Source organism: Chelmon rostratus, chromosome 2, assembly GCF_017976325.1.
Source record: "Chelmon rostratus isolate fCheRos1 chromosome 2, fCheRos1.pri, whole genome shotgun sequence".
NCBI classification, from domain to species: Eukaryota; Metazoa; Chordata; class Actinopteri; order Chaetodontiformes; family Chaetodontidae; genus Chelmon; species Chelmon rostratus.
Window position 1 is genome coordinate 21046925 of NC_055659.1, and position 25948 is coordinate 21072872.

At 40.3% G+C, this 25948-nt stretch overlaps 1 protein-coding gene across 1 annotated transcript in view; it reads left to right on the top strand.

The window, feature by feature from the left end:
* Positions 1 to 25948, top strand: part of LOC121621665 (MICOS complex subunit mic25a-like) — a 60115-nt gene that overhangs the window by 23706 nt on the left and 10461 nt on the right. Inside the window, exons 5-7 of the mRNA XM_041958217.1 lie at positions 2868 to 2951; positions 9313 to 9383; positions 20083 to 20215. Coding sequence (XP_041814151.1) covers positions 2868 to 2951; positions 9313 to 9383; positions 20083 to 20215 — 288 coding nt within the window. The remainder of the gene's footprint in view (positions 1 to 2867; positions 2952 to 9312; positions 9384 to 20082; positions 20216 to 25948) is intronic.

Consider the following 25948-nt stretch of genomic DNA (forward strand, 5'->3'; position numbering starts at 1 on the left):
CTCCTTGTTTTTAAACTCAGTTCTCTCTTCCTTTCTGTCCATCTTTCTCTTTCTCTCTCTTTCTCTCTCTTCTCTATTCAAATGTCATGTTTTCATTGTGCATTAAAGCGAGGCTGTGAGTGTGCCGCCGCCACCATTCCACACAACAACACTTTGGGAGGTATTCAGCTAGAAAATTACACATCATCTGTGCTGCTAGCAGAGGTGATTTTACACACAAACACACATATACACACACAGCCCTTAAGCATCAAGCAGCCGCTGTAGAAAGAAAAAGTGCGGTGAGCACAGTATAGGGATTTGCAGATGGAGTCATTGGAGATGCATGTGCCTGTTAAGTTAGGGTAAGATTAGATTGGATTACAGTAAATGTAATGTCAATCTGTGTGTGTGTCTGTGTGTGTCAGCACACCTGTGTTCACCATATTGGCAAAGAGCACAAAAGATCAGTAGATCATCCAGAGAAGATCCATCTCATCTATATCATATTTACTAATACACAACTCGGGTATAGCAATCAGTCACCATTACACCACGGCGTATGTGTGTGTGTGTGTGTGTGTGTTTGTAATACCCCATTGTAATGCCCCATTGCTGCCTCACTTCCAGCCAGCTTCACTGTGTCCATGCACCATATCATGTTCATACTGCTGTAGCACTGCTGAACTCATTACCTTTATTGGCTAGAAAAAATGTATGTTTACAGATTACACAGCACTGATTAATAATCATTTTAACATGCAGGCACAAACGTGTAAACCTCTACAGACACATTTTACCATCTCCAGTCCATTTAAGTACATTCTTAAAATGAATTTGATATTATGCTTTCATATGAAGACACCACCATCACTCTGTGACTGTCCATGCAAAATGTGTCATCATTGCTTTTATGTTCCAAGAAAAATCATCGTCATAATGTTACAATTGAATAATCTGAAGTGAGATAGATACATTGATTAGTAATGCACAGTGAGTGAAAACATGGAGCGGATGGCAGTTTCTTGTCAGTCACCTACACTGATGTCTTAACAGTTCTCGCCATTGTCTTGAACTTGGGATCATGCACATCTCCTTTGACTGTCCCTCTGTTTTCTTTTAGCAGTTCTGCAATAGCTCTTCATTACTGTCTATGTCTGTTTATGATATATGATGTTATTTTAATCCAGATTTATCATTAAGGAATGCCTTTCCATTCCAGTTTATGAAATTGTGTAATGATATTGACACACTGTTCAAACAAGGTGGCCCCATCACAAAACTCATGTTACATCTTGTAGTGAATCTTTCTTCAAGAGTGAATATTTTATTTAACATCCCTAGTGCATGTACATTTCTGACTTCAAGCTGAACTGGCAACTTGTTTTCACAGTGTCTCTGTTTGATGTCTGCCTCCTATCTTCCTCTGCTTGCATGCTGCTTTGGCCATGACCCAAACTATGGGTCTTCCTACAGCCAATCTGCCATCTTTCTGCCTGTCAAAGCTTGGCTCAGCGGGCATATTAAAGTGTTTCGCCTCATCTTAACGTCAGCATCACCGTCTCAGCCTCTGCTGCCACTGTGCCAGTCACATGCCACCTGAGTAGTTTTGTAAGTTCTGTTGCATTAGATGCACCTGCTATTACATAGCCATTAGATTGTGTGTTACTTTGTGGTGTAGATGTGATGTACTTTTCATGTTATTGTAGATTTCCATCAAGCATCATAAATATGTGATATAATCAAAGAGTAGTGGATTTATGAGGTAACACATGAAACGTTACACATGAAAAAATAATGCATTAAAAAAAAGAACCTGCAGTTTGATGCTATAACCACACACTTGGGAGGGTACTTATATTTTGTTTGCTCACAACTGAAAAGATTAATCTAATGTCCTCTGTGTGGTTACATTTTGCTGAAATATGAAATAGAGTTGATTTAAACAATCATAGGTGAGATGTATATATTTAGTGTTTAATCTCTTATGCTGTATTTCTTCAGTTTATCTGAAACCACAAATACGATCCGTTGGGTAGTCAAAGCAACAGGTTGCCTCATTTCTCTCCCCATAGCATTTAGCAATTCTGGCTGGTGTCCCATGTGTGCACCATTAGTGTTGGCTGATATGTTAAAATGTTCCAATCAACCACCGTCAGCCCAACAACCAGCAACTGCCAATGTATTTGCGCAGGTGTGTGTGCTATGTTTATTAGTCTGATAAGCAAACAAAAGAAAATCTTATTTTCTTATGCTTATCTTTCTAACTAAACGGAAAAATACAACCGTACACCTTCTGAATTCAAGTTTCTCTCTTTCGCCAAACTTAGACAACCTTAGTTGCCTTGTTAGATCATCATAGATCACACAGATCACAACAAAATAAAAATAACCGAAACTATTGCGGTTAGTCTTACCACTCTTCCATCACCAACTCTGGTTTGGTCGAAATAAATCCTTAACTTACCGAGTTAGATTACAGGGTTAGCTCCCCAAACGCCAAATGAATCCTTTGCTGATGATAGACTCCGCCAGTCACCAATAGCAATATATACATCCAGTTGCCCAACCCTATGAGTCACACTCATAAGCAAGGAAGTGAATGTGTTGTTTTAGCCCATTACCTTTTCCATCATTTTACCCACCTAGCTATGTCAATTTAAAAATTGTCAAATGAAAAATTTTGATTTGTGCCTGGATTGATTTTCTTCTCCTTATGTGCTAGGCAGTCTGGATTGAGTATTTTTGAGTATTTACACAAGCCTACATAGGTCATATTAGTGTCATGTCATCCTCCATATTCTGTCATGTTATGTCATGTCATTATTTCTTTGCCTTCTTTTTTATTGTCTTCTTTTCTTATACTTCTCTCTCTTCCTCTTTTTCAGGCCAGACAACTAGAACGGAGGGAGAAGGAACTGGCCAGCATCTCCAGCTTCTATAAAGAACAGCTAGAAATACTGGAGAAAAAAGTAAGAACCATTTTCTAGATGTGTGGCATTAAAGGGAAATAGCCAGAACTAATCTGAAAGGCCTTTTCTTATAAACACATTCCCTCAGATGTGCTTATTAGTTACACTACATTAGTCAAATCATTTCCATTATATTGAAGGGGGGGGGGTTAGACAGTGAGATTTGATGTTTCACAAATTTGACATGTATAACAGGAGACCTCACTAAGGAGATAAAAACATCCTGTAAGCTTTCACTGAAAAGAAGTCTTTACACATCAGGAATATCAAAACAAGTCTTAAAGTGACATATTACTCACTCTCCTTGGAGAGTAAAATCTTGCTGAGACACAAGACACTCTTCCCTATCTCGGAAATGTCAAGCCCACATACCAGTGTCAAAATGTAAATGTAAATGAATTGAAAGTTTGAGCAGGCAGTTGAGAGTCACGACTCACTGTTGATGGACCAGCACTCAGGAGAGGTTTCACAGCACTGTTTCCCTCAGAGAGCTTTGGTTGTCTAATCAAATGTACCATACTTTTCTCATCACTGTGTCCTCTTGCCAGCAGCCCTGTGGTCTTTTCAAAAAATAGAAGAAATAAAAGCTGTTTGTTGGGTGCTTTTAAGAAATTATGACCTGTGTTCCCTCCACCTGAGCACTAATGCATCGCTGATATTTTGCACTCTGTAAAAGCCAGAACCACAGTGGTTTGATAAATATTGCTTGCTTACAGAGTAAACTTGGGCAGATTTGTTAAGAGACTTTGTGAGGAGCAAGGTTGCTGCTGGTGTATGATTTTAGGGCAGGAAAATAACCAGTTAATGCTCTTAGAGATGGACAGAGGCTAGAAGAAAAAGGACAAGAGGCAGGCAGAGATTGTAAGATGTAAAGGACGTGCGCAGAGACTGCAAACATTTTCGTTTTTATCAAGAGTGCATTGACATTAATAGAAAACAGCATGCACATTAAAGCAATGAAGGCTCAAAAGGTACAGGTAGACACACATACACTCTCACCCCCCCTGGCCATTTTGTGTCTCTCCCCTCTCAACCACAACTCTCCCTCCAGTATTCAGTAGCCACTCTTTGGGACTTGACTCCCCCTCCACCCCTCTCCCTGACTCTGTCTCTGTCCAGCAGGACCCATCAGGCAGACGGGGAACCTTATCTAGTCCGTGGCACTCGCCTCCTTTAGGCCTCTGAGAAAACCTTTTACATAGCCAAGTTAAATGGAAGGGCCCCTGCACACCGTGCGGCAAGCAGCACACGCTGCAATGCTTGACGGAAGAGACTGATTGGCAGAAGAGTGGAGGATGCTCTATCTTTCTCCGCTCGCCACTGCAGTCGCGTTTTCTATCGCTTTTTTTCACCCCTCACTTGCTCGCAGCTGACCTGCATGCGGATGAGGGACTGAGAAAGAGGGGGACTGAGAGTGAGAGATAAAGAGGCTATATGGACTGTGCATTAAACAGACAGTCTATCCTGAGCCGGCGCCCTGAGCCGGCATCCATCTCCCTCCTTCTCTTCCTTCATTTTCCAATCTAGCACTCCATTCATCCAGGCCTCCTTTCATGCCCCCTTTCCTTTATCCAGCCTATTTTTCTTCCTTTCACTCATACTTGTGGCAAATACCAGTTGGCCCAAAATAAATGGCCACTTAAAAGTTGAATTGTGACTGACACAGGTCATATACATAAATGCAAAACACAATTTGAAACAGTAATATGTTTCACTTTTCACATAAATTCTGATTCAGGCATGTGAAGACAGCTAATTCGCTCTATTAGGGCCTCCCTCACCATCAGTATTGTATTAGATCATGATAATGCAAAGGAAACATTTAAGGATGATGCATGCTATTGTCTAAGTATGAATATCAGTCTGTGCTTTTATTCTTTAGATAATTTTCAGTCGTTGGAGATCGTCCATACGCAGTGTACATACACAAGCAGGGGCTCATGGTCATGTAATTGCTCTGTTCGGATGTGTCGATGATCTGAGGCAGAAATTTAAGCCGACGTAAGAGCATCAAGATTACAAGGAGAATCCACTGATAATTGGTGTATGATCTTCCCCTGAATCAACATTTTATTCTGGCTTAGCAGCAGCCCCTTCTAATAGGCTAAAACCTCTTTGTGTGTGTGTGTGTGTGTGTGTGTGTGTGTGTGTGTGTGTGTGTGTGTGTGTGTGTGTGTGTGAGAGAGAGAGAGAAAACCTGTTTGAAAACACACACAAACACACTCTAGTGTCCAGTTTGCCTAAGGGATGAGTGACGATAACAGACTTTGTGTTTGTCTAAAGGCTGTAGATGCTGTCCACTACTGACACAAATGAGAAAACAGCCGTGTATGTGTGTCTGTGTTTATTGTGGCAGGTTTGTGTGTAGGTTGTCACTTCAGAAGTAATTGTGATAGAGTGGCCAATGTACTGCGCAACGTTGCATTTCCTCTTCCACACACATACAGGCTCACACATTAAAAGACATACCAGAACATCCTCTACTTCTCCTCTCTCTCTCTCTTCCTCTCCCTCCCCCCTAATCTCTTCCCAGGTGGAGTATATCTGTCTCCCTGTGGCAACATACCCGGTGACTCTGTAAACAAGTCTCAGTTTAAAATTCACCTCTTTTAATCCCCCCCCCCCCCCCCCCCCCCCTTGAAAAAATTAATCCTCCTTCGTCCAGGAGTGAAGCGTGAAACCACCCCTCCCTCAAAATCCTGACATCAGCCCATCTCAATCCAGAGCTGCTGGAGGGTGTTCAGACGAGTGTGCATGCAAGGATCCTCTGAACACAAGCATCCACATACAAACACAGATTTAGTCACACACCTGCATGTATGCAAGCTTACACACACACATGCACCCACACTAATCCCCTCCACGCGTCTTTCCAACAACCCCCAAAACCTTGCTTTTCCCCCATTGAGGGTTATCATCCCCCCATTCTGTCTCTCCACATTGGGCTTTTGTCCCCACGGGTACAAATGACTGGGAAGAGCTCAGAGTGTGTGTGTGCCAGCGATAGTGCTGCCACTTCTCTGGTGTCACTAGAGCTGAGCTGGGGCTGTTGCTCTGGGTCTGTTCTGTCAACAGACACACACACACACACACACAAAAAAAAACAAAACACGTTGATAACACAAAAACAACACACAGCCTAGCGGTCCCTTGACATTTCGGCTGGATAAGCTGTACCTGCCAGTCCAAACACTGCCTTCACACTTCCACATTCCTTGTTTCCCCATCCTGTGTTTCCTTAGCAACCAGAGACACGATATTTGTATCAGTAACTTCTGTTACAACATCCTTCCCATAACCATCTAACGATGCATTTTGTGAATCTCCATGGATAAAAACAAAGAGTTGTTGTGACTTTTAGATTGTGTGGTATAGTTCCCTAAAGAGGAAGCTCCAAATTGTGAGAATAAGTGCACATGATGTCCAAGTTTGTTTTTTTTAATTTTGGACTTGGGTAATTACATTTATAATATTTTTTATATATATGGCCATTTTTTTTTAACAAACTAGGCAACAAGGGAGAATTGTTGCATATTTGCAAAGCACTGATCTCAAGCAATCATGGCAGTTTTACCAATTAAACATATGCCACCCGTGCATGGCATTAAATTACATTAAATTCTAGTTTCTATGGATGAATTCTACGCGCCCTGCAGTATGGAGTATAGCATCCATTACGAAAGGTGTAATCTATGTCCTAAATCTATATTCTCTAATTTCATCACTTTTAGGGAGTGTTTATACTGAAGCTGCAACATATATAGATAGTGCGATTATTATTTATCGTTGTTACTCTTTTAAGGTTGCTACTTGCATTTTGTTTTTTCAATCAACCAATGCTTGTGTACTATATTCCTTCCTGTAGCTAACTCTCTCTTGGCCCTGGTAGAGTGCAAACTAAGAAAAGAGGTGGGAAGCAAGAGCTGAAAAAAAAGAGAAGATCCCTTACTGGCTTCTTATCACGGCGACATTGCTCATTGTGCTCATTTGTTTATGTTCGTCCAAGTAGGAGGCACAGTATCAGCTATTGTCTTGGTAAGACACGTCAATCGTCAGTGAGAAGTTCACTTTAACTTTAAACCATCTGCTTGCTGCCTTCTTTGCTGGTGCTCTACTCTCTATGTCCTGCATAATTTGAGGCACCCATGAGTGTAAGCCTCTGGGGGGGGGGGGGGATGGGGGGGGTTTATAATCTTGGCTCGAACACTGGATATCCCACAAGGCAACTACAGACTTTCAAATTTTAGTTCAGCTTTCCTCTGTTGAGTGTACCCACTGAGCCCTTGACCTTAGGCTAAGGGCTAAGTCTCTAACATGTGGCTAACTTCTTACCACATATTCCCAGGGAGCCAGCCAAAGTAGCTAACTCTTGCTTTCTCTTTAATGTCCATGAATCCAGGGCTTGGTTTCTAGCATTACCAAATAAACATATTTATGTGCCAGTGTTCTTAGTAGATTAATAAACGTTCTGAGCAGAGGTTCTCAGGCCTGGAAATTTCTTCAAAGGTACAAAATGTTGAGATAAAGTATACTTGACTTCCTTGGGGGTTGCAGTTGTTACCCCCCACCCCCTGTGTAGGTGTGATATTTATACCTTTTCCACATATTAGCAGCAGGGAGATTTAGCAGCAACAGGAGTCTAATCCTGAATCCTGAATCCTGTCCTGAAAAATCCAATGCAACACATGCAGGAACTGGCAAGTCTTAGGGATGTTTGGTGTTTCCACATTGTGAGTTACCATGACAGCCATAAATGGAACACAAAGTCAGACAAGATGGGAAAGGGAGTGGTTAGACACGTTTCTTCATTTCTGTTCTAAATGTACATTGTCTATAGCTTGGTTCCAGACCTCTGAATTGCTGTGCACATTTCCGAGTTTTTTTCAGCGAGTCAGATATGTGTTATCTAGGTGTGTTAATGTCTATATCCCCAGTTGGGAAAATAGATGAGCTAATGAGAACTTTTGAGGCAGAATTAAAAATCGGGATGTCATCTTCCTGCGCCAAATTCAGACAAATTTCCAAGTCTGGATGAGCTCCAGACATAACAGGTCTTTAATTGGCATATTTCTTCATTCAGCTACAACATTTTTGGTGGTGACTGACACATAAATTGACTTGCCAGATACTTCCACACTACTGATTGGGTTAGGGTAAAGTTTCTCCTCCTTCATACTAGACTTATGACTCATATTTTACTGTCTTCTCTTTAAAGAACAGGAAAGAAAAGGATAGATGGGGCACATTATTGCACTGTAGTGAATACTAGCAGATAGGATTAAGGAAAAAGATGCCTGTGACATTACTTGAGTCTTTTCCAGCACCAGACATTCAAATCTGGAGAAGCATGTCTGTGGATCAGCGTGAAATAATGAGATATGAAAATGACTAGGGGGCACTGGAGGAGTAGAGGGTTAGGGATTGTGGAGGAGGTTTGTGTTTGATCCCATCTCTTTCCCTGCTCAGCCACTTCAATTATCTTCTTCTCCTATCACCCCATCTATTGGGAATATAGGGAATAATTAAGTAAAAGCGTGAGCGCTGCGGTTATTGGTTTAAAATGGTGATTACTGCACAATGAATGTGAGAAGGTGGCGAGAGAGATTTTGCTTTCTGTTTGGGACATTCTAGACAAACTGTATTTCATATTTTTTGATGTAAAGCCTATAAGGTGATCATTGGTGATTGTTAACACATACTCAGTACTGTGGTTTTGTAAAACTTCTCATACTCTTGACTTCTTTGTAGTCATTGCATCACTTTGTGAGCAGCTCTGACCACGATGCAGAGTAGTTAACACTGTGACCACTGATTACTCCAGTCGAGGTGTGCTGTATATGACCTTACCTTCCAGGCGCGGGCTCCATCTGTGTAGTAATTGCTGTTTAAATGCCACTTTTTCTTGCATGAAGTAAAACATTATGGAGTTCCAACAGGTCATCAGCATTCAGATTTGTAAGCAGCACTGTAAAATTCAAAGGTCGCTAATTTAACAAGTGTGACATTTCAGATGGTGCTTTATGCATTTTGTTTATCACTGCTGGCTTACTAGAGCTTAAATTGAATCTAAAAAAAAATAGTTGGAACTGTGGTAATATTATGTAAATAACTTAGGTTGTCAAGTTCTAATTCATGGGACTTGATTTGAGGACTTGCACAAGGTCTGTCTTGTTTTTTGTTTGTTTGTTTGTTTGTTTGTTTTGAAATGATGTGACATGAAAATTGAGTAAAGTTAAAGCCTGGCAACAAGTCATTAAAAGCAGCATATGCCTGAGAAGCCCACCTCACATTCAAAACAATCAAAATATAAAGTGCTGTGAAATACACCTGAATTGATTCTCACCTTTCTTTCTGCCTCCAGAACGTTGACAACTACAAGCAGACGGCTGAACAGTACAACCAGGCAGCTTCTAAGGCAGAGGCTCACATCCGGTAAATACTGTGAATTAGTTTTGCAACACCATTTTCTGTGGAATGAACCATTCAGTATTCTTATTACATTGTTTCTCTTTTCTGTGTCCATATTATTATATACGTTCTTACGAGCCTGTCATTCTCTAAGGCACTTTGATGATAAAAAATCTATTGGTTGAGGTTGGAATATGTCTTCTTTGTCAGGGCTAGCGCTGCATTGCTAAATGTAAAGTAGATCTTGTGCGCGCCAACACAGTAGATGACAGAGAGAAACTAGCTCTGACTGGCAGGATGTCCACACAACAGTTGTCAGAAAGAAGATGTGAGCGGAAACCTGAGTGTGAAAGCTGTTTGCAGCGTTAGTCTGCTGTTAATGTGAACCCCACACCTCGTGCAGCTGCCAGATAGTCAAAACATTGTTTTCCACACATACAGCGCTGAGGCTGGGCGATAATTTAGTATTATCACATTATTATTATCACATCTAATACTCTTATGATAAAATTTCCATATTTCCATATTAGGGCTCACCGTTTTCCTCTTTAGATGAATGATAAGTGAAATCCTTCAGACTTCTCAAATACTTGAGAATAAAAACTAAAAAAATTATTTCAGTCTACTGAAACAAGTGCGTATGTCAAACAATTTCATGAACATAGTTTTGAGTTTTTAGCATGTCATTTTGTCATAGCATGCATAACAAAACAATATCCAGTTACGGCTGCGACTTTTCTTTCAAATGTACTACCTCTGTTGGATGTTCTCTCCGAGCATTTTAATTGTAATGTCTACAGAGGGCAGTATGATTTGGCCTATTTTCACATGTCTAACATATTTTTTATTATGAGAAAATAACACTGTAGTAGCATAATAGATAAAAAAAAACAGATCTCTAACACCAACCCATTTAGTCTATTTTCTTTTTTTCTTGTTTCTGTTTAAATCCAGTGCCCTTCTTCTCCTTTTCTTGCTTTATTTGCTAATTTTACATGGCAAAGAAAAAGGGGAAATTGTGAACTATATCATCTGTATCTTTGTTTTTATTCCGCTGTGTTCTCTCCAGTGCTCAGAGACAACTTGAAATGCGTAAAGCCAATTAGCTGGTTTGGCATATGCATTCTGTGCTGTGAATGGACTCTTGATTTCATGTATAGATTTGTACGAAACGAATACATTCTTGTGACATACTGGGACTCTTGCCACCCCTCCCAATGTATATTATAATTTTGACATTAACATCCTTCCCTTTCTTTCTGTCTTTTTTTGTATATTTTTTTTTGTCGAATAATGTACCTCAATATAATAATTTGTCTAATGGCCACTAACAGTTTCTCAATCATGGCAATAAAAACTGAAAATAGAAACAGCAGGATTTCACAAGAAACAGAGGTGCCGTCTGGGATGGCAGAGTTCCGACCTCACTGTCAGAAAGCATGTCAGTTTCATTCAAGACTGAACCGCTGCCACACTGGCACTGCCGCAGTGTGTGGGCCTTGCCAATTAACGCCCCTCCATAACACCCATTGTCACCCCTTTTTGGAAGGAGAGAGAGCCAAAGAGCTCTGTGAATCCAATTTAGGCAGAAAGCCATTCATTTTCCATTTTCCCGCATGCATGACGATGATTATCGCAAAACTGATGAAGATGGCTAATTAATTCAGGTCTTTTTTATTTTCAAATGTTATTCTCACATGCTCATTACTCACCTTTTAGTTTTCAACAACACGTAAAACCTTCACCTCTTGTGCCCTCTCTCTTATGTCTTACTGTGCACCATTAAAACCTGAACTTCAGTTAAAATGAAACACCTCCAAGACAAAACCTGTAGAAGTCATAATATAGGAGCTACTTATTTTCCCTCAAAAGCCAGCAGTGTTCAATGGATTCCAGCCACATGAGATCCACCTGGAGCATAGCAAACATGCTGAACAGTAATAATTTAATATTGCTTCAATTAGTAAGTTCCAAACAATATCTGAGAAGCTAAATTGTGATTGATGAAATAACTCTATTTATTTCTTCCTCCATTTAACTTGCAGTGTGTGCTGTATATACAGCTATTACACATGTAGTTAATTAGCCTGAGACCTCTCCATTGGATAATGAAGGAAGAGTAAATTTGTGGCTCAAGTCATTATAGGGCTTGTTGATGTGGTAGCGGCACAGAGGCATAATTGAATTCAAAACAAACTCCCTACAGTATCACTAACATCTGAATACATCTGTCATTTCCTAACAAGGTGGAAAATGATAGAAAGTTGCCATCAGTGTTTAGCTTTAGCAGCATTAGTTTGTTACTGTGCATGATTAGGCTTTGTGAGTTAAGGTGCCATACCTTGATCGGAAGCCTTCAGATCTGTCCAAGGGCTTTGGTCGCATGTCATGCCCCCTCTCTATTATTTCAACTATCATACAAAAATCATATAAATCACAGATGTCCTGAAAGTAAATGTATGAATGTTGTTATGAAGTCAGTAGTGTTGTAGCACACTGTCTAGTGCACTGGAAACAGCAAGACAAAAAAGTAGATGCTTATTTTTTTTTGCTAGCTTTGCACTGCGTGATGGGCAGTGACCTCATCCACAGCGCTGCCACGTTCATGCACCTGGTCCATTGAATTTAACAACACACAATGCAAGTCCGAAATTTTGTCCAAATGATTACATTAGCGAGGATTTGCTATTGTCCATAGCTGCATGGAAGAGGTTAGAAGATCAGTTCTGCACGAGTTTGCCGACAGAAGAGCATTCTGTCCTGCCTCAATGTGGTGTTCATTATTTTTTTCATTATAAGTCCGTGCACACACACACACACACACACACACACACACACACACACTTTTTCACTTTTCACTCCCTTTTTATATGTCTGCCACACATACAGGCACACTTTGTATTCAGGCAGCCATGTGCTCGTCATGTTCTGTCAGCATTTGGGCAGTGTTTCATTGTGCTGTGGTCACGCTGTCATTTCACACTACACTGACCACCCAGTAATTATTCTATTTACCCACTGCTGAAGGGGGGGAGGGGGGCTGCAGCACAGTCTAACACATTCTGTAGCTACAGTATGTCTTTTTCTTCTGTCTTCGTATCTGTCTCTGTCTCCACTTCTGCTTATGAATTCTATAATAATATCATTCAATAATCTCATTTCTCTGCCCATGGTTCTAACTTTGCCCTCATATGTTGTCTTTTAGCCTCTTTTACTTGTGACTTCATTCTTCTGTCTTCATGTTTTTTGTGGGTATGAGAAAGAAGCGGAGATAGAAGAAAAAGATAATTAGCATTTGGGTTTAAAGTAAAAGTAAAAGCAGCCATGGCTAGCTGGTGAAGGACAATCACATCCATTTTCAGAAACAGAAATCAGGTGCAGTGCTCTTGATAAGTCACAATGGACACTGCCATTATAAGTGCCTTTTAGTCCCTTCCAGTTGTTTGACAGTCACAGTAGTCCCACTTCAGCTGCTATTTCCTGTCTGGGATTCCACGTCCGGCCCCAAATACTTTGAGTGCAAAAGTTTAAACTAAAAGGTGCCTCTCGCACCTGAGGAGGGTACTTTGTTATTGCAGGGCAACAAGACGGAAGCCCCCTAGGATATTACCTCTCTTTTCCTACATCAGACTGGTCACACTCTCTGAAATATTATCCTCGAGTGGGGACATAGTGAGTGATAAAATGTTATCTTGTGCCATTTTCTACTTGCCTTGCCTAACTACACAGGGTATTTTAGAGAAGTTCATCCATTAGCCTTGCCTTGGGGTACCAGACTATCCATATTTCCCAAAAATACCTCACCTAAGAGACCCACAACATTGCAGCTGAGCTTACTTTAAGATCTAAAAATCCATTAATCCTCTTTAAAAACCTTGTTACTCTCAAAGTGTTTGCAAAGACAGAACCTAAGTGAACCTCAGGTGGATGTCTGCGTGAGGATTCGCCATGAAGTAACTGCTGACAGTTTGTGGTTAAAAGCCTACTTTCATGTGGGTTTGTTATATCTGCTTTATTCTGTATGTGTCACACAGCTTGCGTTTATGTGGGTAGCGTGTCCAATTAGTGAAACAGACAGGTAGCTAGCTGTAAAGTTCTCCGTGGCACACAGAGTAGCAGACTGCTAGTCATTACTAGAGACAAGACCTGTCTTCACTGTGGTCCAACAAACATTTACCTTTAAGACAGAAGGCTGCAGACACTTGCACACTCTGCCTCTGTTACTGCCTCTGTGAGGTATAGATAAAAAAAACACCTACACACAAACACTCCTGCATGAGATTACAAACGGGTCAGATTTTGTCTGTGCAGTTACATGAGATAGATCACAAAAAGTACATTACATCCACAAGTGTAAATTCACTGCAGCACAATATGTTACATTTTTCGCTGCTGCATTAAACAGATTTTCATCATTTGATCAATCCTTTATTATGTTGACGTGAACAGTTATGTATATAAGCATCAATTACAGTGAAAACATAAGATTCAGCTGCAACTGGTCCCTTTGATATGCCACAAGTCTTGGGTCTGTATGTACACATAATTCCCAAATGGAACAGATTGAACTCACTGTCAACTCTGTCATGGTGGTGTGTCATAATCGCACATAATCACATCAGAAAAATGTGTTTTTCTTAAGCAAGACAGGGCGCGTGCAGTCCAGGGAAGAAGATGTCCTGTTTTGCTTTTTGACCTTTGCGTTTTGCTCATTCGTGGCCCGTCATACTGCTGTCTGTGTTTGTGTTCTCTGTTTGAGTCTGTCTCTGTGCTCAGGTCTATTTGGACTATGACTGTCCTCGTTTCCCTTTGGAATCGGGTAGGTTTTGGAAGATATCTTTTTTCTTTTTTTTTTGGTGCTTTGCCTTTTTTTTATGTGACAGTCATAGTGTAGAGAGACAGAAACATTGGAATCAAACTGTGGACACTGCAGTTATGTGGTATGGTCTTAACAAGGTGGGCGATCTGACGATTTTAGGTTGTAATCGATCTTGAAGGCATCTGAAATGTACTTTTTTTTTTTTATTTAATGCCCTCTTACTCCTGTTTCCAAACTCCATAACCTCATTGACTAGCAGATTCGCACTATGTGAACAAACCAGTAGAGTGATGTAACCAACTAGATGGCTGTGCTGTTTGGACAAATTACTCTCCATGGCTCTTCCTTGTGTAATGTATTGCAATGCAGCGTGAGTTATAGCAGGTGACATGGTGGATGTGGAGCTGGATGTGGAGTGAACATTTTGGTATTTTCTCTATTTGAGTTACAACTACTTAACAAGTGTTATTTTATGTTTAGGTTATTTTTTGGCTTCTATTTACAACTTCTAATTGAACTCAGGTTTTAACCACCATTTTGGAACTTGTGTATCTGTAATGCAATATTGTATTTTAATGGTACAAAAGGAGAAATTCAAAAGCTATTTCAAGTCTGGCTATAGTCTAGAGGGCATTTCAAAATTGAGAAAAAAAAACATTGCAATCTAGATTAAGGATTGGGACAGTGAGTAAATTGATCATTATTAGAGAGATTGCCCATCCCTAGTCTTAACCTTTACCAGGGCACCAAACCTGTGAACATCTAATAGAAACATGCACAATTAACAAGTCCACGTAGTGATAGATTTACATATTGGCACAAAGGACAATGACCTACATATATACTGTGGTAAAACAAAGGGACTGCACAGGACAAGACGCATTTGGAGTACAGTAGAATACCTACTGTAACACTTATTTAGACAAATAGTGTAGCAGGTTGTTTATAATACACAGTCCTCCATAAGAGCCAAAGTAAGAGATTAATGTGATAACAGTTTATTTTTCTTTGTAAAAACAGTGTTCTCATATATTGTACTACTGTTTGCGCAGTAGGGATTTGAAAGCTTAACTCTCAAAAGAAAAGTGAAGCCCTTTAAAGAAAAGGACCTTGCGAATTAAACAACACAAAACTGGAATTGAAATTGTTGATGAAAAAAAGGTTAGCGATGGAAGGGATGATAGCAGCGAAACGCTCCAAAGAGCGTGTCTCACCCCGCGTCACCCGCAGCTCGAGTGAGTCGTCCAACCGCAAGGTCTCCTGATTGAAAAGTTATCAGTGATGAGATGTCACACGCAAACAGACGTGCACACGTGCCCCTTATCTTGTTCCCGCATGTCACCTGTTTTAATGAAACACTCTCCTTATCCCCTCCCATCTCTCTCTCCCTATATTCCCACAAAGTGAGTTTGGTGGGGATCAATCAGCCAGGCTAACAGAGTGCGAATTGTTCTCCTACATTCCTATCTCCCTTCAGCACTTCAGCTGTCAGTGTATGAAGATACGGGCGGAGTTCTGACTGTCTTCAGTCCATGGCTTGTAGTTGTGTTTCATTGCTATTCCCATTTGAGACAGAGACCTTCTAAGAGTTTTGGTGGAGTCGAGATTAAATTTAGCGAAGTTTCTTGGTGTTGTCATTTTGTGACGTTAGGTTAGGATCTAAGTACGCCACATCACTTAGCAAAGGAAGCATAAGTGATTACTATGACTACCAGAATAATCATAGCTTCTGAGTTATGGCAGTCCTCAGACAGACCCTCACAGGCATTTTGAGCTAAGTCTCTAGTTCAGATTTGATGTGATTCTGAAAGTGAGATTTCTGCCAGTTGAAATATAATGCTGTGAATGTTATCCTCATGCCAGTATCATAAAAGCTTTACAAAGCCTCAAACATTACAAGATGCATGCTCTGTCGTTCCTTTTGATCTCACCCCGGCCATGACATCTTTGATCCTCTCTTCTCTTCCCCTCCACTCAGCGTAGTATTAAAAGCCAAAAGTACAATGCCATGGCTGCTGCTTTAAAGGAGCCCAAATCCTTGTCATCATTCATTAATAACCATTCACACACCACACACACACACCAACACAAACAACACCAACTTCGACACAGAGAGAATAATAAAATGCTATGCCTTTACGATCTTTCCTTTTTCTTCTTATTGCTTTATTCCCCAATGTCACGCTTTGCAGTGGCGCAGAATCTGAGCTCTCTTCATAAAAACCACACACTGCCAAGGTGAGACAAAAAATAATGAGAAACTTTAACGATTTGAGCCTAATCTTTCTTTCCCAACTCTGCACGTATTTATGCAAAACATCACAGGCAGAAAGCAATTGGAGTGTTGTTTTGTTTCTTCTCCCTGCAAAAGTTAGCTATCAAACTAGCTGGGGCGGCTAATGTTTTTCTAATAAGAGCTCACCTCTAATTTCAGTCAAACGAGGCAGTTGGTGCAGATTAGCAGAGGCAATTTTCTGCTTCAGATTCCATTATTAAAACACTCCTGCTATCAGAAAGTTTCTCTTGTTGAAGTGAAAGAATTTTTTTTTTTTTTTTTTTTTTTTTTTTTAAACTTGAGCTTGGATTAATACCGTGGGGCTATTGTTGCTGTTATCTCCTACTCTTAGGGAGTAATTCAGAATGCCAACCAGCTGTCAGAGTGCAAAGTCAAACATCAGCATCAGTCGTATAATTCTAATCATGTGATTGAAACTCTTGGTAACTGGTTTTAAACTGACCAGCATAACAACACCATTTTTTTTTTATTTTCAGTGCAGCAATACAAATTCTCTGTTTTCAAGAGCTGGCCTTGGTAAATCCCTTCTTTTCAATCTCGTGGACATAATGTCCCTTTTAATTTGAATGAGAGTCATTCAGCCCTAAACCCTGTATCCTTTATCATGAGGCTATAAAGTATTTTAATAATAATTCAAGCCAACACCTCAGATGAGTGTATCGAGCCTGCCTTAACACGATTGTAACTCTGTTTGTTCGTTCTTATTAAAATCAACTATGATTTCTATTGACCCTGATTACACCTTATCAGTGTCCCAACTAAATGACTGTTAGCCAACGTTACGCAAAGAGCAATAATATTCAGCTGTCATCCTGACCACCATTGTCGTGGCACCAGACAATGGCAGGGGTAAAATGCAGATTGTGATGGTTGCCGTGGGTGACTGTTTGTCCATGCAAGCTGCAAGGGTTATTTGTCATTTGTCATTTAATACGTCACTGTCACATTCTCTCTCTCTCTGTGTCTCTGTCTCTCTCTCAGGTTGCATTCACTTCTCTTTTCATGAATATTCTCTCCGCCAGTGATTTATTTAATCCTGTCGCTCTACCCTCCACTGCACACGCAAGCATGCACAGACACAGGCACACACACAGACACACACACATTCAGACTAGACAGCACACAAACCAATGCAGACAAATTTCTCAGTCTTTCATGTGTACAGTGTATCTCATGCACACACGTGCAGTGCATTTACAAAGCCCAATTCACACACTCGTGTATACACACACACACGCACATTTATTATGTGTATTTGTATTTGAAGGCAGGGTCTACTGAGCTCATTCATATGTGAAGGATTGCATGATTCTGTAATTGCTGTGAGGGATGGCATGAGGGCAGTGTGTGTGTGTGTGTGTGTGTGTGTGTGTGTGCATGTGTGTGTGTGCATGTGTGTGTGTGTGTGCGCGGCGTGCACATGTGCACACATGATTGCCTACGTGAATGTCAGGTGGTCAGCCTCCCAAAATAAATAGGCATATCCCATCATGTTAAATGAAGCCAAGCGTCTCCTTATCGAATTGAACACTAATTTCATCTCTTTCCCTCTCTGTCTCGGCCTCTTTTTTACAGCGTAGTGTTGTATAAGATAAGATTTTTTTTTTTTTAAAGACTTTATTAATCCCCAGCTGGGGAAATTTGGGTATGATAGGCAACAGGTAATGGTAGTTGGAAAAAATAGCAACAGAAATAGAGAAATACAAAATAAAATTAAATAAAAAAAAAATACAGACTACTGCATAATGTCATCACTTCATTAGACTTAAACTTTAGATATTAGATATCCATAAAAGCAGGAGGCAGGCAGCTCGAGGATCTGTATTCTATTCTACTTTGTTCAGTTCTTGGCTATTCTGCTGTATTCTAGTTTCTAGTTGAGGTTCAAAGTTCATTTTTGAAGTAGCACCTTGGAAATAGCAATTGCCAAACCATTTCACCTCAAGAGCTAATAAAAGTTGTCATGAATGAGAATTGCTTCAGGTTCTCAGAAAATAAACCATCCATCCATGGATGAAGATCTTGTGGTTTGATAGAAAGTCCCAGATCAACTGCTTAATGGACCTTGAGGTCAATTCTATTCTATTCTATTCTATTCTATTCTATTCTATTCTATTCTATTCTATTCTATTCTATTCTATTATTGAATATTAATTTCTGTTTTGTTCTATTATGTTTTATTCCATTCCCTTCTCTTCTGTTCTACTTCATTATATTCTGTTGTAATATTTTGTGTTTTGTCGTATTCTGTTCCGTTCTGTTCTGATCTATTCTTTTCTGTTCTGTTCTACTCTGTTCTGTTGCTGGTGGACTGGATGAGCTTGTACAGGACGCAGTGCTGTGAATAATAAGTTGTGTCTTTGTGTGTATGTACGTGCGTGTGCGTGTACATATCCATATCCCAATCCTTCCAGTTACGAGTTCTGTCACAAAAGCAGGTAAATTACTACAAGCAACAGAGCACTCAAGGATTACCCTCATGTAGGATTAGCATTCACTACCTGTGTGTGTGTGTGTGTGTGTGTGTGTGTGTGTGTCTGCGTGTGTGTGTCTGCGTGTGTTTGTAGGTGTGGACGCGATTGTGTGCTTTTGTCTACACACATGTACTGTATGTGTGAGTAAGATAAAAAGAAAAGAGAAAGTTTGACTTTGACTCCTAAGCTGCTTTGTCAATGCATAATTCATCTCTCTCCACAAACTGCACCTTGAAGCCTTTGAAACTATCTTAGCTACTCCAACTGCAACTAAAACAAACCATAAACAATCTCAAGTGTTTTTATTTTCTTCTGCTCTTCACAAGATTTAATGACACAAAACAGACATTGTTAGTGCTGCTCTTACTGTGCTTTCAGCTAAGCGTAACTTCATGGAGTTAGTAACGTTTAGTCTCTTGTAACTAAACCTGATGTTGCTGAAACTTCAGTTTGGTAGTCACAGTTGAAATGAATGTAGTGAGTCCCATGATTCATCCCCTCAAAGTAGCAAAGACTGCCATTGTATTTTTTCCATCGCTGTCAAAGTTTATTAGTAAAATGTTACAATAACTGATACAAATGGTAGTGCAAAGTACAGTTTGTAGAAAAAATATATTTGTTCATATCACAAGGAGGAATTAACCACTATTATCTACATAGGTGTGATATGTGTGATGTTCATTAAAGTCAACACAATCCAGAGCAGATTTATGCTGCACTGTTTGAAGATGCTCTTCCATGTTCCATGTAAATTTGTCACTTTAAGTAAAGAAAGTGTTCTATAGCATTAAGCTGAACTGTCAAAGATGAAGATCAAATATAAAAAATACTTTAAAATTAGATCTAATAAATCAACAGTGTAGAATACTTACCAGTCAGTCATTTTTGTTAATTTTTTTGTCAATATTAAACGTTTACTGCAGCACTACTGGCATTAACACCTGGTACAAGACAAACCCCTGTATTAGCCTTCTAAACTGCTTGAATAGACAAGCCAGTAAACTGTCAAAAATGTCCAACATTGTGACTGTAACAGAGAGACTTCAGCATGCACAGTAACCAAAGACGGTCCCAGTTGGCAGTGCTGTGTTATAATCACACCGACCCTCCTCTCTGCCCTCTGTTCCCGTGCAGACCTCGGCAGACTGCGTCTCTGTGCGCTGAGCTGCAGGCCAAGGTGCTCCAGTGCTACAGAGAAAACCCACAGCAGACCCTTCACTGCTCGAGCCTGGCCAAACAGTACATGACCTGCGTCCAGCAAGCCAAGGTAGGTGAGGGCCACACGCTGTCCGTGGGCGCGGGAACATGAAGAAAAGTGTGGGGCTTTTGTTAGGTCGGATATTTGTGTGCAGGTTTGTTTGTGTGGGCGTATTAGTGTGTTGCAGTATGTGTGACTGTTTGACCGGTAAGGCCACACTTGTCTACTTTCAATCAATTTCCCACTCCCATTGTTATTTTGGGTTTTTTTGGCTGTTATCACTCCATTCTCATTCCCTTTGAGGAACACATTTGGCCAGAGTACTTGGAGTAGCTCCCTTTCCTTTAAAGATAAATGTTTTAATTTGCTTCCAGTTTTTTTAAAGACAACAGAAGGATAGCAGTTAATTAGTCAGACCTGGAAGGAGCCTGACAGTGACACTGACAGTGGAACAAAAAGGTGAAGAGACAAATAATCCTTTCATTCCTCATACCGAATCAGTTAACTTCTGAGGATTGTAATCTGCATGTTGGTTACTTTGACACTTCAAATAGGAAGCTAAATCAATGAGACATGCTTATTGAGCAGATTTAAAAGTCACCAAGCGTGCCCTGTGTTTTGGAACTTTCTGATAGGAAGATTACACCGTTATTAGTGTATTAAAATCAGTTTTGGCATACAGCTCTTTGAAATGCATTCTGCTTTCTGCTGATGCTTTCGCAAATAGTGTTCAGACCCTACGCTTATCTACAAAGTGCTTATTTTACCCAATTTCTCCATCAAAAAACAATAATGAATGGGGCAATTTGCACATTATTATCGTGACAAAGCGCACTGATATGGTTCCAAAGTAGATAAAAGGGACAAAACAACAATTGGTGAATCTGGCAGTTTAAACGGTCGATAAAAGCAAGGCAAAGGCTCACAATAAAAGCAATCAGTCTTTTTAAACTGGTTCAAAAGATCCATTTGCCAGTGGGATGGGGCTCTTTGGGGAAAAAACAGTATATATGTGTTAGCACGTGAGTCAGTTTTCTGTTTTTTGTGAGCATGTGTTGTATAAATTCAGTTTATGAGTGAAAGAGTAAAGTGCAGTGTAAAGGCAAGATGTTTTTCTCTTTTTTGAGAATTCAGGTTCAATCAGGCATATCCTTGACAGAGTGCGTGTGAATAAGAGTCAGAGAAAGAGAGAAAACACTGAGGAGACAGAAAGAGAGGGTAAAAGGGCAGATGAATAAAAAGACCTTCAGTCTGTACTGAACATATCAACGCTACGCCCTTTGTGGATAAAGGTTGTTGACTGAAAACCAGAACAGAATGAAAAGCTCTTCACTTCCATCATTGTAGAAGAAGGTGATATTGAAATTGATATCGATAAATGAGATCCAATCCTTTTCAGACAATAGCAAGGTTTCTATTCAAATCTAGTGATAATTTTATGAGAACTTCGAGAAATTCAGCAAAAGAAAATCCAGATTAATGCACATTTTCCATCCACTACTGCTGTGCAATTATTAGGAGTTGGTTCACTGAGATTAACAGGTGGTGAGTGCTAGCCAAATCTCAAACGGTGAAAAGCGATGTAAAAAAGATGAAGGCATGGGGTTTGTGTTTGTTTCATGTATTAATTTGATGAACCTTACAGTCTTTGCTCCACATCACAGATCTGATATCAGTTTTTGTCTCTGGTCCCTCCAGTGGAGCAGAAGCTTCAGTGGATGCTCAAGTCACATGTTTTTTTTTTTTTGCTAAGTCTGTTTCCATTACACTTTGCGTTGCATTTTGCTTTTTATCACCTTACCAACTTTTCCACCACAGCCAAGTATAAAGCGCTAGTGCTTTACACGCTAAACATTACTGTGCTCTATTGATCGGGTCTCTGATTGTGGCACTGCAGGGCGAACTGTTGCATGACTCTGAACTGTCACGTATTCAAAAGTTTGGTAACAGAGTTTGTCTACCTGAATTCTGAGAGTTGTTGTAGCCTTTTTAATATTTCACATGGTTGCCTTCTCACTTTGGAAAAAAGAAAACAATTTTGATCCAACACATTTTATCACAGACATCTTCTCTGTGTAACCTTTCTTTATTGGGAAAATAGAGATGAAATCTCGCTATTCAAGAGTGACCTGCACCACTCTTTTGAAAATGGTTGGATTTGCAGGTTGACCTTTAAGACTTCTGAAGAGTGCTCAATCCCAAGCTCAAATTTAAAAAGGCATATAAATGTTCCCAGATGTACAGTAAGATATAAATGTGTGAATGTAAAAGATCCCATATTAAACTACCTACATCCAATATTCTATCCTATATTATACCTTTTACTTCTTTATTTGTCTCTTATCCACCCATCTGGGCATCATCAGCTTACTTCATCAGCTGCTTATCCTTGGATCTTTAATGCTTCTTTCTCTGTATCTTTTATCCTCCAGTTCTCATCCTCCATATGTCCCTCTTCCTATATTAAAGCCTCTTTTACTGCCTTTCACTGCACACTTTGTCACATTTGCCAGTGCATTAGCTCTGATCTGCACTGCCAGCCATGGAGATCAGTTTCAGTGTTGGTATGAGTTAAGTCAGGTACTATCCCTCCCATGTTCATTTGCACACACAGTCACACAGCCTGGACCTACTGCTCTTTGTTGAACACACAAATACCTAGAGAATCCAGATAGTAAACTACAGCAAGCAGCTCTTTTATATTCTATTGTGGTTTTAGATCTGAAATCTCTTTACTTTAAAACTTCTAACTGTTATAATTATTTGCATCCATATAATTTGAAATGTTTGGCAGATGAGGTCAGTGAAAGTAGCAGGGTATGAAGAAGCTACCGAGAAATAGAAGCTGGAGACAAAAGAATGTTGATTCAGTTGAGATTCTTCAACTTGTGAGACACCGGAGATGTGAGGGAAAGATACTATGTGAGGTGAAAGGGACAGCTGCTTGCAGATATTGTGGAAACAATGGAAAGATAGTTTAGGTAACCCAGCCCAAACTTTCTGTCCATGTATATCGCATTTATCATAAACATTTTACAGAAAAAGAGTTGCTCCTTATAGTTTCAGAATCAAGTTTTCTTCAGGATCAAAGTAATCCAGTGAAAGTTGTCTGCACATGGACTGCATTTACAGTATATAGCACTTTTCACACCGGTGGCAGAGGCTACCATGCGGGTGCCACCTGCTCATCACGAGCAATAACCGTTCACACGCACAGTCAAACCGCGATGAGAAACTGCTAACAGTGAATGCGGCATACCTTTAATGCTGTCATTTAAACAAATGTAGGATTATATATAAGAAATATAAATACAAATACAAATATAAGATAAAAACAAGGCTCAAGCTGTGGCCCATAGTGTAACTCAGTTGTAACAGAATTTTGTCTGAGAGCGGGGAGCCCACAGTGTCAGACTTTTAAAACTCCGCATCTAGTCAATTGTTGCAATCTGAAATTTACATCTTCAAGACTAAACATCTGCACTTAAGAACCTGAGTGACTTACATTTAAGCCATATTGTATCATACAGTTGAAAAAACAAAAAGCTTTTTTTAAGACTTCTGTTCAAAACCGTCATCTTTGTAGAGCTTGCTTATTTTCTTGTGCTAGGTTAACATGTGAATTCTCAAAATGCACCTTGGAATGATGACCCACATGACTGAGAATGGGTCAAAAAGAGAGGAAAAACGAGTAGAGCTGCCACCTCAGGCTCCCAATCAGTCAGTCTTAATATAAAGAAATGAGTGGGCAGTCCCAAGGACCCTCTGGACATGCAGGCAGCTGTCCAGTCTGCCTGTCTATAAATGGATCTGACAGAGCCAGCAGCGTGGCAGAGCAGAGCACTTGGTCAAGAGTTTTACACAGAAAAGTTTCAGTATTGCTGCAGGTGGTTAAGGGTCAACAGAGAGCAATATGCACTGCAGATTTAGTCAGGAGAGAGAGCACTGGGTCATATTTCATTATGATATATAATATTCTGCAGACCCTGGAGGAAATGTTTTGTTAATGTTGAGACTGTTAATAATTGGAGGTTTTACCACCCTGGGAACGAGGTGCCTGTGTGCTTGTTCCGAACGTGGAGCAGAAGGTTTGTTTGTTGTGTAGGTAATTACATTCACCTGACATGAGCTTATCTGGTCTACGTACGTTCTGGCAAATGTTGATTCATCGCGTTCAGGAAGTTTTTGAAAAGCAAGCATCAGAAAATAAACAATGTAACGATCCCATTTCTTAAGTTAATGTCAGATTATTTTATCTCATTTAGGAAAAAAACATTTTCAATGCCATTACACTGACACCAGGATGACACAAATGCCCTTCGTAAATTTGAAAAGACTTCTTCTCTGCAGCACAGAGGGACGGCAATAATACGCCAAAATGTTTTTGAGGTGCACCCTGGAAAGGAGGGCAGTTTTGTTCAAACTAGCTGGCTGTTCATGGGCAGATAAAAAAGTGAGTGAGTTACGAAAGACATACAGCATTTGGATGTAGTAATTTTTCAGCTTTGTGCGACAATAACAGGACGGCTCAACAGACAGCCGAGCCTCCAGCCTGGTGAGAACCTCCCGACAGCTTAAAAGCTCTGTTCTTTTGTTATCTGTATGTGCTTGTAAGGATTTTCTAAAGCAGATGCATTGTTCCCTGTGATTAAAGGGAAAATGCTGTATTTTTCCCCCCAAATCAATCTTTGTCTAAAGTTGATACCTTATGGCTGTTGCTTTTCTTAAACATAGTCATCTTTCTCTCTTTGTCGTTGTCTGCACATAAAGCTTGACTCTTATCGAATACCGCCTGTCTGCCTAAAACTGTTTTCCTCATCTTCATTTTCTGCAAGCAAAGTTACAGTTAGTGTACATGAATCACAGCAGCAGGCCCATAGTGTCTTAGCTAGGATCAGTTCTGTCACTTCCGCCCAGCTACCACTGACTTGTATGACTTTCCATGAGTTCCTGCACGTAGGCTCTACTGTATATATCTTGCTCTTTGTCTGCCTGTCTGTTTGTCAATCAATCTGCCAATGAAAGCAGCAGCCTGCTTATCTGTCTCTTCTCTGCCAGTGTCTTGATCTGAACATCACTAGAGTATCTATCTCACTTTTTCTGTCTCTCGCTTGAAGTCCACCCAAGTCACTATCTACAGTGGCACAGCCTTCCTTATATGTCACTCAAAAAGTTATTTTATGTTTTACGATTCATGCATGCACACACATACACACATTTTCACACATTCTGCCCTCCGCCATCCATTAAAGACGGCTGCTTCAGGATATGGCCTTGCGCCTCCTCTCTGCTGTCACTCCCCAGTCCCTCTCCTGTCACTGGCTCTAGTTCGGCCATTGTCATGCATATGGGACCTTATGTGTGTATAGTGTGCGTGTTTGTATGTGTGTGTGCGTGTGGGTGTGGTAATGTGTATGTGGTAGGGATGCAAGGTAAATGTCAGCTCACCAAGGCCCTGCATCACCATGAAGCTTTGGGGTTTTGTCTCTTTCTGGTTTGACAGTATCTTATATATATGGCCATCAGGAGTTTTTATACTCAGTGTGTGTTTGTGTGCTTGCCACCCTTTACTTCTCATCATCTGTTCTCTCTTTCAAGCTCCTTCTCACTGAAACAAAACAGAGCCGTCCTCAAAGTCACATTCAAGAACAATCATTCTCAAACCGCCATTTACTGTAAGCGCAGCCACCCCCCCACAATACTCCAAGGCTCCCGCACCAATTTGCAGAATGCTAATACTATTCCCGCGCCATTTAATACCATTAGCAGGTGCCACTGGTCTCGGAGCAACACTTGCCACCG